This window comes from Choristoneura fumiferana, chromosome Z (genome assembly GCF_025370935.1).
Source record: "Choristoneura fumiferana chromosome Z, NRCan_CFum_1, whole genome shotgun sequence".
Classification (NCBI taxonomy): Eukaryota; Metazoa; Arthropoda; class Insecta; order Lepidoptera; family Tortricidae; genus Choristoneura; species Choristoneura fumiferana.
This window is the reverse complement of record NC_133472.1, coordinates 25,791,812-25,809,166: the sequence shown is the minus strand read 5'-3', so window position 1 is coordinate 25,809,166 and position 17,355 is coordinate 25,791,812. Positions and strand designations below refer to the sequence as shown.

At 36.7% G+C, this 17,355-nt stretch overlaps 1 protein-coding gene across 2 annotated transcripts in view; it reads left to right on the top strand.

Annotated features, from left to right (window-relative positions):
• Positions 1–17,355, top strand: part of Sh (Potassium voltage-gated channel protein Shaker) — a 307,044-nt gene that overhangs the window by 9,743 nt on the left and 279,946 nt on the right. The window contains exon 2 of one of the 2 annotated variants that reach the window (XM_074094256.1): positions 1,412–1,664. In XM_074094256.1, the coding sequence (XP_073950357.1) occupies positions 1,537–1,664 (128 nt within the window). In that variant the 5' untranslated portion in view covers positions 1,412–1,536. Of the gene's footprint in view, positions 1–1,411; positions 1,665–5,553; positions 5,903–17,355 lie in introns of those variants that run through there. The other variant, XM_074094247.1, reaches the window with a different exon arrangement.

The following is a 17,355-nucleotide window of genomic DNA, read 5'->3' as shown; positions in this document are numbered from 1 at the left end:
GTCCATCAGTGGACGTCTTTCGGCTGACATAAACATAAAAAAAATACAACCTAATTGATAACCTCCTTATTTTGAAGTCGGTTAAAAACTAATCCTAAGATACCGGTGAGATTGAGGCTAATTCTTCACTGCAGGTTAATTACAGATAAAATTAAAAGTACTGAATATGATTTATTTTTAATTCTTTTCGATCAATACTTACCTAAAGGTGAATAAAAATTAAATTAAGATTATTTATTCGAATTGGCATTTAGGTTGAGATGTGAATGTGAAGTTTCCACGGAAAGAACATGTCTATAGTCACCTTAGCAACTTTTTGAGTTATAGCGGTTCGAAAGTTATTTAGTTATCACGAACAATTACTATGGTTACAATTTCTTTAAAAGTTAAAAAAATATATATTTTCTATTATTTTCAGATTATTTAATTCAATGGTAAGTCAAGTACTTTGCGAGTTCTAAATCTAAATAAAAAAAAGGTGACAAGACATGTTTTTTCCGTGCCTTCCTTCATATGTAGAGGCAGGTATGTGAAGTGTAATACGTGAATGCGGAAAAATGCACTTGTGGAAAATTAAGATTAGGTGTATGGAAAATGCAATTATATGTAGGACCAAACGGGGTTAATAGAATCCTTCATAATGCAATAGGTATTTATCATGTAAGAGACCTGAAAATGTACACAAAATAACTTAAGTATTTAGAGAAAGTGGTTTGCATGTACCTAATAATATTTTTTCTTTGTTTCAGGCCAGTATACAAGAAAAATTCAAAACATTAAAAATTAATCGACAGCTGCAATAGGAAATTCACTTGAACATTCTGACACTATTCGTTCTTAATTTCATAAAATGATAATATCATAACATAAACCTACACGCAAAGTAGCACCTTGGCCTTTGTAATAATCTAATGATTATTAGGTGCTTTTAAATGTAGCTAGTGAACTAAACATATTTAACTTCATGTTTGTATTTTTTTCGTTTATCAGTTTAAAAGTAAAGACCTGTGGCAGCCGAATGTTCCGACCTGCCGCGAGGCCGCAACTCAAATAGAGAGTCGTCGTCGGGATAAGCCCAGCCTCGCGCCTCTGCGTTTTTCGCAATGTATGTCCGGATTTGAATTTAAAATGTACATCTTAGCATAATACGGACGTAAGACCCGAGTTAACTACCAACCATAAAACCTTACCTTCTTTATAAATGGAACTAGCTGCTTCTCGAAGATTCGTTTAATATTTTAAAGTCCTTAACAAATTCAGAGTAAATTGTTGCATTTTTGATAAAATTTTGAAAAACACGTGAAAGAAATATCGTGATAATCCCCAACAAAAGCGACACGACGCGAAGGAAAGACAATCTAAATCTGTAAAAAAAATATTTCAATAATGACGTTTGGTTATCAAAACCTAGATATGTATACTTGGCCTACTAATGGATGGTACTCCCAATAAAAAAAAATCTACAAAATGGAAATCAAAATGGAAGCCAATCTTTAAGTCCATTTAACCAGACCGTGCCTACACCCGACTGCCACAATGACTATGTGGCAGTCGGGAATGGGGCACGGCTCGAAGAATCCATGGATCGGCAAGTTTATGGGATTGGTGCATGACCGGCGCCGGGAGCAGAGCTCAGCCACATCCACAGACAAGACTCAGGAAAGGTGAGCTAATTATTATTTAACCACAGTATCACTATTGCACTTTTGAAGTTTTATTACTTTGCTCACCCACGACCTTACGATATCTATATTCATTAATATGGACTTCTGCAAAGTAATGCCTGATTCAATAAACTATTTAATCTCTCATGACCAGAACCGGCACTGGAAAAAGCTGTTCATATCGGTCATACTTTCATACGAGTTGCGTATCTTTTTACTCGTATTGCGCTGGGACTGGCATTTTAATTGGTAGACCACGCTACAAACATTTTTCTACAAAAACTGCAATACTGCAACTGACAAACTCTGCAGCACGGAGGGAAATGTTGTAATTTTCTGGGAAAAGGTTACGTAGAGTAAAAAATCGATGAAAATATAGGTTAATACAACCAAGAAAATGCTTCACGATTTCCTTCTAGATAAAATTGCAAAAAGATTGACTTGATATTGATTTTAAAAATAGCTTAACGTTTATGAAGTGGAAATTACATTGAACCAGAGGGTGGTAAAGCAATTTCTTGGTCGACGGTCGGCATTAAAGTTCCTAATTCAATATTTATTTACTTGCAGGTAAGTCGGAGCTCTTGTAAATGTGTAAGAACTGAATTTAGTGCAGCATTGTTCTACATTTCTTAATATGAACTATATAATTTGTCTTTGTATTTGTTTATCATTTACTAGCTCTTGCTCGTAATTCAAATAGTATACGTCTCGTGGGAACTTAGATTCCCGGGAAACTCTTATCTTTTCCGGAGATAAAACCGTGATTTTTTTAATCAGTTCAAAAACTCCAAAGCTTATGCTTCGACAAACAAAGATTACTTTATTATTATATTACTGACTATATATATGGGTCAAGAAAATGAAAATAAAGTTCTTTTAAATAGGCAACTATAAGTTAAGTGTTGCGGTGAACATCGTAAAACGGGGTTAAATTTGGCATTAGCACGGCTAATGGGACCCAAATAAAGTAAACCAACGAAGCTTTCCAGCTGTTCGCTTGATATTTAGTAGAAACACGCAATCCTCCGCGGCGTTATCGCAAATATAAGTTTTATCTTTTTTGAATAACTTTGATACTCGATACCCTGGATAAGGGATGTTTAAAAGTACATGGGTAAGAATGAGATTGGGTGGCATTTACTAGTATATATATAATCCCATCAAAACATAAATGTAATATGAGAGCCAAGTTCAATATTATTATATGCCTTGATTGTTGACTTTAACGACATAATATGAGATCTAAAGAAGAAGTTCCCAATCCGCACTGGGCCCGCGTGGGAACTATGGCCCAAGCCCTCTTGATCTGAGAGGAGGCCTGTGCCCAGCAGTGGGACGTATATAGGCTGGGATGATGATGATGATGATGATGAGATCTAAATGGGTACCATGTTCAATGGTCAGTCCTGAAATTTATTTATAACATCATCATCATCATCATACCAGCCTATATACGTCCCACTGCTGGGCACAGGCCTCCTCTCAGAACAAGAGGGCTTGGGCCGTAGTTCCCACGCGGGCCCAGTGCGGATTGGGAACTTCACACGCACCATTGAATTGCTTATTTATATCAATATAAAATAATTTATAACAACTTAAAATACAATTTCTTCTTATAACAGGATAATATATTAAAGCCTAAGGTCTCACTTGGCTAGTTCTCATATACTAAAGCTAATTCGTATATGAAAACTAGCCAAGTCCGACCTTAGGCTTCAATATATTATCCTAAGAAGAAATGGTATTTTAAGTTGTTATAAAAAAAAAAATACAAATAAATTTCAGGAGTGACCATTGAATTTGCACCCATTTCGATCTTACTTCTTTTGCCGTTATAGTCAACAATCAAGGCATATAATCATAAATAATATTGAACTTGGCTCTCATTTCACATTTATGTTTTAATGGGATATCATTACTTTTTGTACAGAGATAATTTAATTTCAAAATTGTAATAAAATGATAAAAAATAACTACTAGTTTTTAATTTATTCCTTTGTATCATCCAACTACCAATCTGGATGCCAAATTTGAACTTTCTAGGTCAACTGGAAGTGGGTTAGAATTTTGATCTATAGATGAGTCAGTGATAAAAATGTCGATTTTTGGATGTCAATATCTAAATAACCGTTTGAGGTGTATTTATGAAATTTGGAGCACATAATGCATCTCACAAGTCTCAACAAATGAGCCAAATTTGACATGTTTTGTAAAACAGTTTTTAAGTTATGAGAGGGTCAAAAACGGCTCCAAATGGTTCGAGTAAAATTACACACGGTGCTGCTCGCCAGTTCTGTTAGCTTGAACTTGGCTTGACACGCTACCGCGTGTCTAGATGCAGATTACGTGCCTTATAACTAAAAGTTTAGTTTTATTACCCGACTACGGCAGACCAAAAGATCACCTTACCTCTTTGATTTTTGCATTAATAGCTATAACGAATAACTAAACTGCATATTTTGGTACACCAATAAATATCGGCAACCAAAAATAAAGCCTCATTAAAACTAGCATTTTTCCATTAAAATTTAAATTGCTAGCTTTTATTTTCCCTATTGATGCTTCTCGTGTTTTAGTAACATTGTTGTAATATTTACTCCCATGGAGTCAATTCGACACTGCAGGTACGAGTACAAGCAATACCGGCGCACGAGCTTAGTCCGTATTGCACCTAAGCCTTATAATCTGTACTACATGAAGTGAAAAAAAAACCGCAAGAGTTGCATTGCATTACCGTGTTCAGTCGATCATTTAATTTCAATGTTATAAATATAACTTATCACTGGATACAAAATAGGAACACCAAGTTTTAGGTATGACACGACTTCACACGACCAAGCTAAGTTTGTACCCAGCACTTGCAGCAGGTGGTAGGACCTTGTGCAAGGTCCGCCCGGATTGCTACCACCATCTTGCTCGCTAATCCTGCCGTGAAGCAGCAGTGCTTGCACTGTTGTGTTTTGGCGTGGAGAGTAAGGCGGCCGGTGAAATTACTGGCACTTGAGGTATTCCATCTTAGGGCTCTAGGTTGGTAACGCATCTGCAATATCCCTGGTGTTGCAGATGTTTATGAGCGGTGGTGATCTCTTACCATCAGGAGACCCACTTGCTCGTTTGCCATCTAAATGAGGTGGAGATAAAATTAAATTTAAAATTCAACAACTTTAGCATTAGCAGCTTTCATTCTTTGTCGCCGATACGCGTATTACGAATTTCCGTCTCCTATTTTTTTTTTTAATTTTTTAACTGTTCTTGTTAAGTGTGAGGTGCAAACTTAGCTTGGTGGTGTTATATTCTCTTTCAGTATGAAAAAATCAAGGACGAGAGAGATAACGACAATTGTTTTGCCAAACTTTTATCGAATTCGATCAATAACTAGGTTTATTGTATATTACAGATTACAGACAAATACAAATCTTATCTGATGTGTTTTTTAATAACTCAGTTATTTTTCTTATTATTCAATGCTATATAAGCTTCTTTTTTTTCAGGAACGTCGACATTCTTTCAAATCCGAATTCTTATCCCGCGATACATTCATACAAATTCAGTCCCACGAAAGAGAGACTCATACAGTCGTGCTAAAGTAGACATTACAAGCGCGCGAAATTAAAATAGCTAGTCACAGAACTAAAATTAATTCTGACATGTACATTTCAGCGAAACAATAGACACATTATCCATAAGTAATTTGATTGGACCAATTTCATCTAATTAACCAATCATAAAATTTTGAGAGCTTATGCAATTACGCAAATGTAAAAACTGTCCGCACCAAAAATAAAACAAGCCGTCGGGCCGCAGACACGCGAGCGGGACGCGGTATCAAACTCCCGGAATACTTTACGTACTCTGAAAATATTCTAAGAAATCGTCTCATCGACGACGCTCGTTACCATTGCGGACGTGTGGGAAAATACCATCCTTACGTGTAGTGTCCGCCACAAAAAAGAACAATGAGAATTTCGAATACGTCAAATTCAAAGTAACGGCTCCATTTTTCTTTTCGAATAGACACTTTTCTAGTGATGTAAATAAAACCCTATTAGTGATAAGCAGATGGTGATTGTCGCCTTGAATGGCGTTATTGTGATTGTTGTGTCCGTTCTTGCGTGTTTGGACGGCTATCCCGTATTAATGTTCGCGGGAGGTGGAGCTGGATTCCAGAAACAGTCAAAGCCGCCCTGGGAGAACACTAATGCTAACACAAACACTATTGAAACAACGCCGAGTTGGTAAGTTCTACAACAATAAACAAATCGTTTCTTATACTTCCGCGGAAGTTTTATTTTCATAATTACGCGGTTGTTGATACGTAATATTTTATTTTCCGTATCATTTCATTTTATCAATTCATAAATTAAAACTTAACGGGTATAACTATGGAAATATAAATTATTGGGCAATAAAAGGATAAACCGAATCTTGTATTTAAAATTAAGTTTCGTTAAAATAATGCCTTTTGGATAAAAAAGAGTCTAATTACAGAGGTATTCTGCTCTGTAAAACAGGTAAATCTTCTTAAAACAGGTAAATTATATATTCTTCCAAATAAAAATTGTATTTTCTACGTAAAACAAAACAGATTCCAAAAACATTTTGCGGGCACCGTCGAAAATATAACTTTGCACTTTTTCAATTTTTGATCCCCGTAAATAAATTCGTATTCTATTTACTAAATAACTGGTGAAGTAAATAAAAAACTATAAGTAAACTTTGGACATAAATTGTGAAATCCTAAGCCTCTAATAATATCATCTCTATGACTTTCAAGGGATAGGATGTCTGCCAAATTTCAAGTCCCCAGGTCCAGTGGTTTAGGAAGAGCATTACCTGTCAATCAGTCAGGATGGCGTTACTCTTTTATAGGTATAGATAAACTAAAGAGCGTGTATGTTAAATTCTGGATGTTTTGCTAGCTTAATTTATCCAACTGAAACAATTATCTATGTAGTTGTGTTTAATAATACGTAGAGCATTTAATTTACAGTTTTAATCTGTCATCTCCCAGGATAACAGGATCAAAGGAATTTGGGCACAAATTTGTGCCTCTGGGAGAGGACAGGTTAAAGCATCAACTAATTTACTAAGCGATATCAGTGGCATAAAATATTTAGATAATAAATAATACATCTACCGTGGTACCGTGCTACCGTGTGGTGTCGGTCGATAATTGCGCCACCCCATCTCTTCCCGTGGGTGTCGTTAGAAGCGACTAAGGGATAAACCGGAGGATTGGCAGCAGCGTCCTCCGCGAACTATCTGGTATAACTGCGGTCGCCAACCCGCCTGCCGAGCGTGGCGACTAAGGTATTTTTCCCCCAAATTTACAAGTAAAAAAAAAAAACCCACAATATCGGCCCAGACCTCTAGCCCCCGGCGGCCCTGCTATTCCTGGCTCCGGTAGCGGCCATGGTAACGGCGGGGCAGGGGGTTTTAAACCTTGTATAACAGTTAGTTTTCAGAGGGGGGGTGAGGGGTGGACGACGAATCTCGATTTTGATGAAAACAGATCACTGAATCGGAACCAACGATCATTTTTTTATTATTATTATTAGCCTATTCTGTCCCACTGCAAGGGCGGATCCACCGTTGTGGGTACGATGGGCATGCCCACAACCCTAATAGACTTGTAATGACACACTTTTAAAAGTCGTTCATTGTTCATGAGTGAGTTCGTACTCCGACTCGCACTTGGCCGATTTTTGGGTAGCTGTGACCACTGTTTCTGAGAGCTGGATCCGCGTCTGTCCCACTGCTGAGCAAAGGCGTCCCCCCGATACTTCCACTGCTCTCTGTTCACTGCATATAAGGGACTATAGACTTAGACGAAAAAAAAACACTCGTTTTAAATCTATAGGAGGTACTTACCCTTAAAAAAAAATTAAATATAAGCAAGTCAAAAAAATCTAAACATTCATTTATTAACAGTACCTACTTATAATAAATGATAAATTAACCTATGGCCTGTCAAAAATATCGTTTCAAACCTCGGCGCGACCCGAGTGGTCTTTGCAAACCTGCATGTGTTTTTTTTTAAATTTTGACCGAAGCAAATGGTTTTTGAAACCTACTACAAGAAGGACTGGGATCAGTAATTCGTATAAGATGAAAACGCCATTCGTTGCCGCGTACACAAGAATCAAATTCAAATCCTCGTGCCAAATTATATATACATAACTAGATATTTTATGTTTACCACTGAAGGTGTACAATCTTTCGACACTATTTAATTTGAATTGTTTTAAATTGTTTTTCGTCTTATCAAAGCCCGATCGATTTACTGGTATTACGGGAAACGAAGTATTTCTACCCAGAAATGGACTTTATGTTTCGAGCTGTATGGTAATGTATGCATACCCCACCACCTGATTAGTTTAACTATAGGTGCAACGTGTTAAGTACGCAACTCTTAGTTGGTGACTCAGTCCATTAATTTTCAGATTTGTAAATATTGTAAAGTGAGGCCTGATCATTGATACACCTACATCATACCTACCACCTACGCAAGCCTATGGCTTTGTCCCTTTCTATACAAATGTCGGAGTGACAGATACGAATTTTAGCGGCATTTTAACTAAAATAGGTTTGATTGTCGTTTATGAATAAGGGGGTAAGTATTTCCCAAGATACATTTTGTAACAGTAGACCACAGATTCGGGTAACAGTGGAGCAGCTGGCAACACTCGTCACGCACACTAGCATCCTTGCAAATTGTCTTACACCGTTCTTACGCACACTTCAATATTGAGTTGCCGCATTCACGAACGTTTTGTTTTTAGTTAGCGCGGTATCTAGTCAAGCGAGCGCGCGAGACCAATCATTCATCGAAGAGTACCTACTTATTATAATTAAATGAAAATAATTTTAAATTGCCGTGGTGGCCTAGTGGTTTGACCTATGGCCTCTCAAGAAGAGGATCGTGGGTTCAAACCTCGGCGCGCACCTCTGAGTTTTTTGAAATTCTTGTGCCAAATTAAATTTGAAATTTACCACTAGCTTTTTTTTTTATTTTTTTTTATTCGACTGGATAGCAAACGAGCAAGTGGGTCTCCTGATGGTAAGAGATCACCACCGCCCATAGACACCTGCAACTCCAGGGGTATTGCAGATGCGTTGCCAACATAGAGGCCTAAGATGGGATACCTCAAGTGCCAGTAATTTCACCGGCTGTCTTACTCTCCACGCCGAAACACAACAGTGCAAGCACTGCTGCTTCACGGCAGGATTAGCGAACAAGATGGATGGATGGCTTTACGGTGAAGGAAAACATCGTGAGAAAACCTGCACACCCTGCGAAGCAAGTCAATGGTGTGTGTGAAGTTCCCAGTCCGCACTGGGCCCGCGTGAGAACTACGGCCCAAGCCCTCTCATTCTGAGAGGAGGCCTGGCCCAGCAGTGGGACGTATATATATAGGCTGGGATGATGATGAATTTTAAATAGACTATTTAGTTTGTATCCATGTCATTTTTGGACTTGCAGCTTCTGTACAATCTTTCGTGCATCTTATTCTAGCTGATGGTCCGCGAATGGTTCTAAGTTTGTTTTATTTGTCTATGATATCACGGCCCTGGAAACGAACGATTTCTGCCAACAAACTGGGCTAATAGATCAGATATATCAGATATATGGATACCTATTATACGCTACCACCAGACGTCTCGTCAAAAATGATGCACAGAAAAAACAGAAAAAGAGACCAGCGCTGGTAATCGAGCCCAGGTCTTCAGCATTCCATGCTGCATGCCATACCCCTACACTACCACTGGACAGGATTACAGACACGAATTTCTAAATTCTAAATTCTGTGCATCCATGTCTCAGTTTGTATTTTAGATATGGTTTTACGGGATAACCGTAAAAGTAACAAATTTGGAGTTGAAATAAAAAGTACAAAAAGACTCCAAATAACCAATCATAATTTGATTGCTTAGTAGCAACATCTCTTGTCTGGGTGAGCGGTTAGTTCCGAAAGGGTGTTACGTCTCTCGATGAGAGCGAAACATAGATGTCGCTAGTGCTGCTGCTTAAGTAGCGTGTAGAAAAAAGCAACCTAAGATATATATATTCTTTAATTTTAATAGAGAAGCCAATCGTGTAATACTTGGAAGAAAAACTTTTTGTCACTATTATTATTTCAACCACATGATAAGAACAAAAATGTTTATAAGGAGCCCCTGAATTATAATAAAACAAGAACTGCCCGTAGCCTACTTTATACGTAGGAATATTTAGTTATGCAAATAAAATGAAAAAAATAAAAAGCTGAAGCGAATGTTCGTGGAGCTCATGATAAACTCAAATCCCATGCATTTGCACAGCGATTTCATCTTTTATTTATTACTAACTAGCTGTAGCCCACAATATCCTCCGCGAAGAGTTCGTTTAATGAGCGTTTCGGAGAAACTTTGTAATTTTCCGGGATAAAAACTATCCTACGTCCTTCACAGACTTTTAAACAATCTCCATACCTACCTTCATTTTATCACGATTGGTTACGAAATTTAAGCGTGAAAGTATAATACAAAACATACATGTGAAATAAGGTTAAGAAAATAGGATTAAGATTATTTATTGATATCGGACAAAATGTAACAAAAGTGTGTCAAAAAATAAAAGTCTGGCTCTTGATTTTCAGATTAATTAGAAAGGGAATCCCAATTAGAAATCATATTATCTATGGATAACGTATGTAGTTGGGACCGGATCCTACCGACTGCGCCAAACGATAACTTACTGGTTGTAAGTAAATAAAGTGGAAAGTAAATAAAAGACTAACTTACGAGTACGTCCAACGTCCAATAATCTAAAATAATTTTCTTGCTCACCTGCGACCTTAGCTAAGCTATCGTAAGGTCGCGGGTGAGCAAGGAAATTCTTTTAGTTCATTGATATGGACCTCCGCAAAGTAACGCCTGATTTAATAAATTATCCAACGTCCAATGCGCTTACACGGTGTAGCGGAGTCAACCTATCCTCATTTTTGCTTAACATCTACCTAGATTAGATACGTACATATATTAGGTCTACCTAGACTACCGGATAGCCCAGCAACTAGCATCCTGACTTTATGGAGCTTGAAATTCCGGGTTTGATCCCCGGTGGGAGCTGATATATATTTGTACAAAAATGTGAATGTTTGTTCCCGTACTCGTATCTTCAGTGTTAAATATGTAAATACATATACTTAAATTACTCTTACAAAACCGTATTTACAGAATTATGTAACAGTAAAGTATAGATTTAAACACCGTAAATGGCAACATGAGCAAACAGTAAAAATAGAACATTACAGTAGAGGGTGGGCAAGTAATCAATTTTATTGATAGACTAGCCAGAGATAGAAACAGTATCGTCGAAACAAAAGTTAGTAGCTAAACTGCTGTTTGTACATAGGTTGAATAAAATGTTAGATAATATGTGAATACAGACGTAATTAAACGCATGCCTAGTTAGGTACTTGACCAGTGAACAAATACAATCATTTTTGAGTTGTACTGTTTATTTAAGGTGTTATCGCGTCTCAGTTTTTCTACTTGTTTACCGTAGCGGGTCATGTTCGTCGCAGGTCATAGCACCAAGGTCGGTGTCGGTGTCGGCTGCGACAGCCGCGCTGCAATGCGGCCCCTTTCGCGCTGCGCTCTGATAAAAGGATAATAATGTGTAAATCGTATATTTTCCAATTCTTTTTTTTTGGAAAGCGAATTGCTACCAGGAAAGTAGATTAGGTTATGTTAGAACTGTGACCCCTCCAGAAAACGAATCACTATCAGAAAAGTAGGTTTGGTTAGGTTAACTAGATCTGTGACCTCATCATAAAGGGAATCGCTACCAGAAAAGAAGGTTAGGTTATGTAAGAACTGACCACACCAGAAAGTGAATCGCTACCATAATAGGAGGGTATGCATTTTGTCGCAGGTATAAATTAAAACGTTAGTAACTACCGCCACATGAAATGTTTTTCTTTGTAATAAGTTTTATATCAACTAAATAATATGAGAATAAAAATATTTGATTTGTTATTCTATGAAATGAATACCTAAATAATGAATTTTATTTGTAAGAGAAATCATTTATACAAATTTCTTCAAAGTAAGTGTTCCATGTATTGATTATTCTATGAAAAAATAATAATATGAGAAATAAATCTGTTAAACGAAATTCTATTGAAATGTTGTCAGCGAAACAACGTATACAATCAAATCCGACAGTAGAAAAATATTTTTCTTCCGTTCTGTTTAGGTAGGTACGTACGCGTGTTGTGTATTATCATTTTTCTCTCTAAGATAGAAAACCGCTTATCTTTAATGCTTAGTTGTAGGTGCGCAGATCTCTCTTTGTGGACATAAGCCTGCATGTGTTAGGTACAACTCTGCTTCTATTTATCATTAAACGCCTATCCGCTAAGTATGTACAGTATTTAGTTCAGTTAATTTTAAAGAAAGGTCTTTCTAGATAAATTGCTACTTGATCGCGGGCCGTCCTCGGATTCACTACGGTTGCATAAAACATTATAATTCCCGTTCATAATAAGATCCTTCTTAAGAGGAAGGGAGGGTGGGATAGATTTTTAACCCCGGCCTTTTTTTAGGCGTTGGTTTGTCGAAAAGAACTTTCTGTAGCTTAAATTCTGGTCCAATCATTTAATTTTGAAGAGTACTTATATTATTATTCTAACTACGTACTGTACTGGGACCCTAGTGAAATAGGGGTTAGAGTCTGCAGAAATTTCGCAGCTATTTTCTATTTTATGTAGTTTAAGTTGAAATCAGCTGTTCATCTTCTGCCAACTGACATCCACGGGAAGAGATGAATAAAGAGTTTTTTGATTGGATATGATTGCGAATAGTCAGAGGAATAATGATTTTATTTTAGTGTTTCTGTTAAAAGGAATATCCGGTGAATCTAATTACGCACGTCAATGCTAGCTTGAAAAATATATCGAATGTTTTGTATGCAAATCGCTGTTTTGATCATTTAAATAATATCTGCGTAATTGTGCGTGATTTGTTAATTATTAACGTTAAGATGCTAGAGAATAAGTTTTTACCGAATTGAATTTTAAAAGTCTATTTTGAAGTAGATTTTAAAAAGGAAAATATATTCGAAAGTCGTTTTTATCAGCAGCGAGCCGTGCTAGACTGAGCTTTGCTTATCACTGAGAGCTTCCACTGCAAACGCTAAGTTTTGTACGTATGACAACAGTCAGAATTTTTAAGCACTTCTGAAACACTGTAGCATAGTAAAAACACAGACACACACACAGACTGACAGTTAAATATCAGTGCAGTATGAAAGTGCAGTCAGTCTATGGAAAAATCTTCGTTTTTAAACGCATTTTTTAATTCATCTGCGTATTTGTATGATGTTCAGCTCTAACTCACACTTGGCACGCGGTAAAATGTCAACGCGTAATTGTAGGTACATTTATACGGCTGTTCCCAGTCGCAGCGAGATTAAGGCGCCCTGCGGGACTCGCTGCCTCAACCCTTCGAAGCATAAGCTCCCTAATGGACTAGATACTTCAAATAAGTACAAAAAAGACCTTTATTTTCTGCATTGTTGCTTTGCTAAGTTAGTACATTTATTACTAAGGAGTCTATTTTTATACGCTTCTAAGTATGTAACTATAGAACTTTACCTTTCTTATATTATTTTGTATAAGTCTAATTATCCTTGTGTCCAGCAAGTGATATTAATAAGATCTGTGAAAGATCATTAAAGTAATTCAACGTTTAAAATACAGTCTATTGTACTTAAGTTTTTATTTTAATACAGTGTATTTTAACTTCAAAATTTCAAAGCTGTAATTTTATCTTATGATCTATCTATATATATAAAATTCTAAACTGACTGACTGACTGTTGATATATCAACGCACAGCCCAAACCACTGGACCTAGAGACTTAAAATTTTGCACATTGATACCTTATACAATGTAGGCACCCACTAAGGAATGATTTTTGGAAATTGCCACGGGAACAGGGAAAAACGGGTTTTTTATATTCGATTCCGAGTGACCCTATATCAGTAACTATAATAATTAGGCTCTTTAAATTTGGCATAGAATTAGGTGATTATAATAGTAAAAAACAGTTTTTAGGATTTTTGGAAATTCCCACGGGATAAGGAAAAACGGGATTTATATATTCAGTTCAACGGAATCTTGTGAACTATAATTATTAGACTTCAAATTTGACACAGAAGTAGGTGATTATAATAGTATAAAACAGGTTTAAGAGTTTTCGAAAACTCCCACGGGATAAAAAAAAAAACGGAATTTATATTCAGTTCAACGGGATCGATTTTTCGTTTTACTGGTCGTAGAAAGCTGAAATTTTGCATTTAGGTTCCTTGGAGAGTGTAAGGGAGCACTACAAAAGAACTTCCCAAAGTTCTGGCGGGAACGGGAAAAAACGGGATTTTTCGTTTTACTGGACGCAGAACGCTGAAGTTTGTTCCTTGGGGAGTGTAGGGGAGCTTTAAGAGAGCATTTCCCGAAAATAATTACGCGAACGGGAAATAACGGGATTTTTGTCTTTCTCTTTCTTATTTATTTTAAAAAATCTTTTTTATTCGAAAGTGTTCACTCCCGAGGTGGTCCTATTGTCACCAAATCAGGATCTGGTGACGGGATCACAAAGTAATCAAGGGCAACCCTCAAATTTTGCAGGCACTTAATTTTCATCTGATAGACATCATCTCATGTTGATGAGCTGCTGATGGAAGGTCAAACTCCTTAACGGTTAGGACTTGAGCATATTTTTTAAATATTTTAGGTAGGTACGTAAAGACCGATAGTTGTATTCTTTCAGGTTATCCAGGTGAGCTGATGATGGAAGGTTAAACTTCTTAACGTTTAGGAGTTAGGGGAAGTTTCTTTTAATATCAGAATAAGCATGAATAGATCTTTAGTTGTATTCTTTCTGGTTATTCAGGTGAGCTGATGCTGAAAGGTATAACTCCTTATCGGTTAGGACACATTATGTACCTACGCCAAACCAATCAACTCATTACGTAACAAAATTTATCCAGACCTATAAAACAGTATACCGTGCTACGAAATGCCGTGACTGACTGACTGACAGACAACGCGTAGCTTAAACTACAGATTTTACAGACCTGCATTTGGAACACATGTAAGTAAGTGGTTAAAGGATCATAGAAGTGCACTAGTAAGGATTTTTTGTCTTTTTAAACTTTGTCTGTTTCTTTGTTTATTGGGGGTAATCTCTGAAACAACTGAGCTGATTTCAAAATAAACTACTAGTTAATGCTTTTTAAAAATATATACCCTAAATAATAGAAGCCTGTTTCAATTCAATCGCGGACAGTGTGGTTTTCCGTTGAATTCACTTATTCCTATGCCACGATAATCCTGGAATCCTATGTCGCGTAGGTACGAAGTCGGGGGCAAAAAAAACAAGTAGGTTTTCTAAAATTACACCCCTGACCTGAAGATGTGAAACAGGGCTTCAAAGTTGATTTTTAAATTCGAAAATTTGCAAATATAATCCTCCGAAAAATCAAGTAAAACACGAAAATAAAGATCGTGAAAAGTAAATCTGTGTTACACCAAATTTAACGCGAGCGAAGCCGCGGGCAAAAGCTAGTATATATATATAAAAGAAGAAACTGACTGACTGACTGACTTATAGATCAACGCACAGCTCAAACCGCTGGGTCTAGACACTTGAAATTTGGAATATCCTATGTTCCTTAATAGGTGTAGACGCGCACTAAGAAAGGATTTTTCGAAATTCCCACGGGATAGGGAAAAATGGGATTTATTTTTTCACTTCCAAATGGCCCCATCTCCGTAACTATAATTGTTAGAAAATTCAAATTTGCCATACAAGTAAGTAGTACTAACAGCTAAAAACTGTTTTCAGGATTTTCAGAAATTCACACGGGATAGTGAATAAATGGAATTTTTTTTTCACTTCCAATTAATGACCCTATTTCCGTAACTATAATTATTAGAGACTTCAAATTTGGCTTGCAAGTAGGTAATACTAACAGCTAAAAATAGTTTTCAGGATTATCTGAAATTCCCACGGGATAATGAATAAATGGGATTTGTATTTTCACTTCCAATTAATGACCCTATTTCAGTAACTATAATTTATATAAATAAAACAAATATGTCAAATTAAATAGAATAACAAATCAATCAAACCACAAATAATCAAAATACAATAATTATTTATATTTTTGTTAAGCTTAGTTTAGTGGTGCCAAAAAAAAAGCCCGGTAAAACTTGACATAAGGTTTAACGACTAAATCGAGTCTCCATTAAACACATTTTTAGGGTTCCGGAGCCAAAATGGCGAAAACGGAACCCTTATAGTTTCACCATGTGTGTCTGTCTGTCTGTCCGTCCGTCCGCGGCTTTGCTCAGGGACTATCAATGCTAAAAATCTGTAATTTTGCACGAATATATATTATTATGTAAACTATGCCGACAAAAAGGTAGGTACAATAAAATTAAAAAAAAAATAGTTCTGGGGTACCTCCCATAGACGTAGTGGAGGTGATTTTTTTTTTCTAATCCTACCCTATAGTGTGGGGGAATAGTTGGATAGCTCTTTTAAAACCATTAGGGGTTTTCTAAAACGATTTTGCGATTCAGTGATTTGTTTGCGAAATATTCAACTTTAAAGTGCAAATTTTCATTAAAATCGAGTGTCGCCCCCCCCCCGCTAAAATCTTAACCGATGGGTGGAAAAATTTGAAAAAATTCAAAATGTTAGTAAGTATATCAAACTTACAAGGAAACTATAACGGCTAAGCAGCCTAAGGTATAAAATATGCCTAAACTTGGAAGATTCCGTATAAAATACGAAACCCTTAGAAAAATATTACTTATTTGTTTCGTAATGGCTACGGAACCCTATTTTGGGCGTGTCCGGCACGCTCTTGGCCGGTTTTCATTGTAAAACATAGCCTGGTGGAGTGCCAACTTGGATTTCAGTTATAGCTAAATAACAAATGGACCATTATAGGAGTTGTTACAAGTACTGCTACGAGCATGTTGCTGGCATGCTTCGTGAGAGACTTTGACGATATTCTCATATTCCGTGAATTTAATATCATCCTACTTCTTTACGGCAGCAGCTATTTCATTTAACTGAGAGGGATCCAGATATTGCGTTTGCAAACGTCCTCGTATTGCACTCTCTGTTAACGTTTATCGTACACGTTGCTTTAGGGAATGTGACTTGCCGTCTCAGTGAACACACTGAATGATAGAAAAATAATGAGATTATTTATTACTTTTGTTTAGTGCTTTCCAAATAGATGTAGATTGATATTGTTGCGAGTTTACTTCGTTCTATTTGTTATAAAAAAATACATTTAACTTTATTCAACTGATGATTTAGGTATTCAAACGATCTGAAAATATTAACTATATAAAAGTACTAGAAATAAGAACAGTAGTAGGTAAAATTTGGCATAATAAGACTTTGTTCGCGCCCTTGCATAATATGTCGCATAAGGCCGCTTGGAGACGTCCGTTGTTTCACCGGACAACGGACCGTTTTTTTGCCGAACTTGCGGAGTTGTACGGCTAAGTCGCCGGACAGGTGTCTGATGCATATACACACATTTATTGTAAGCCATATAACACCGCAAGTCCAGCAAAAAATAACGTTGTACAAGCGGCCTTACAGGTCGATTCACGAA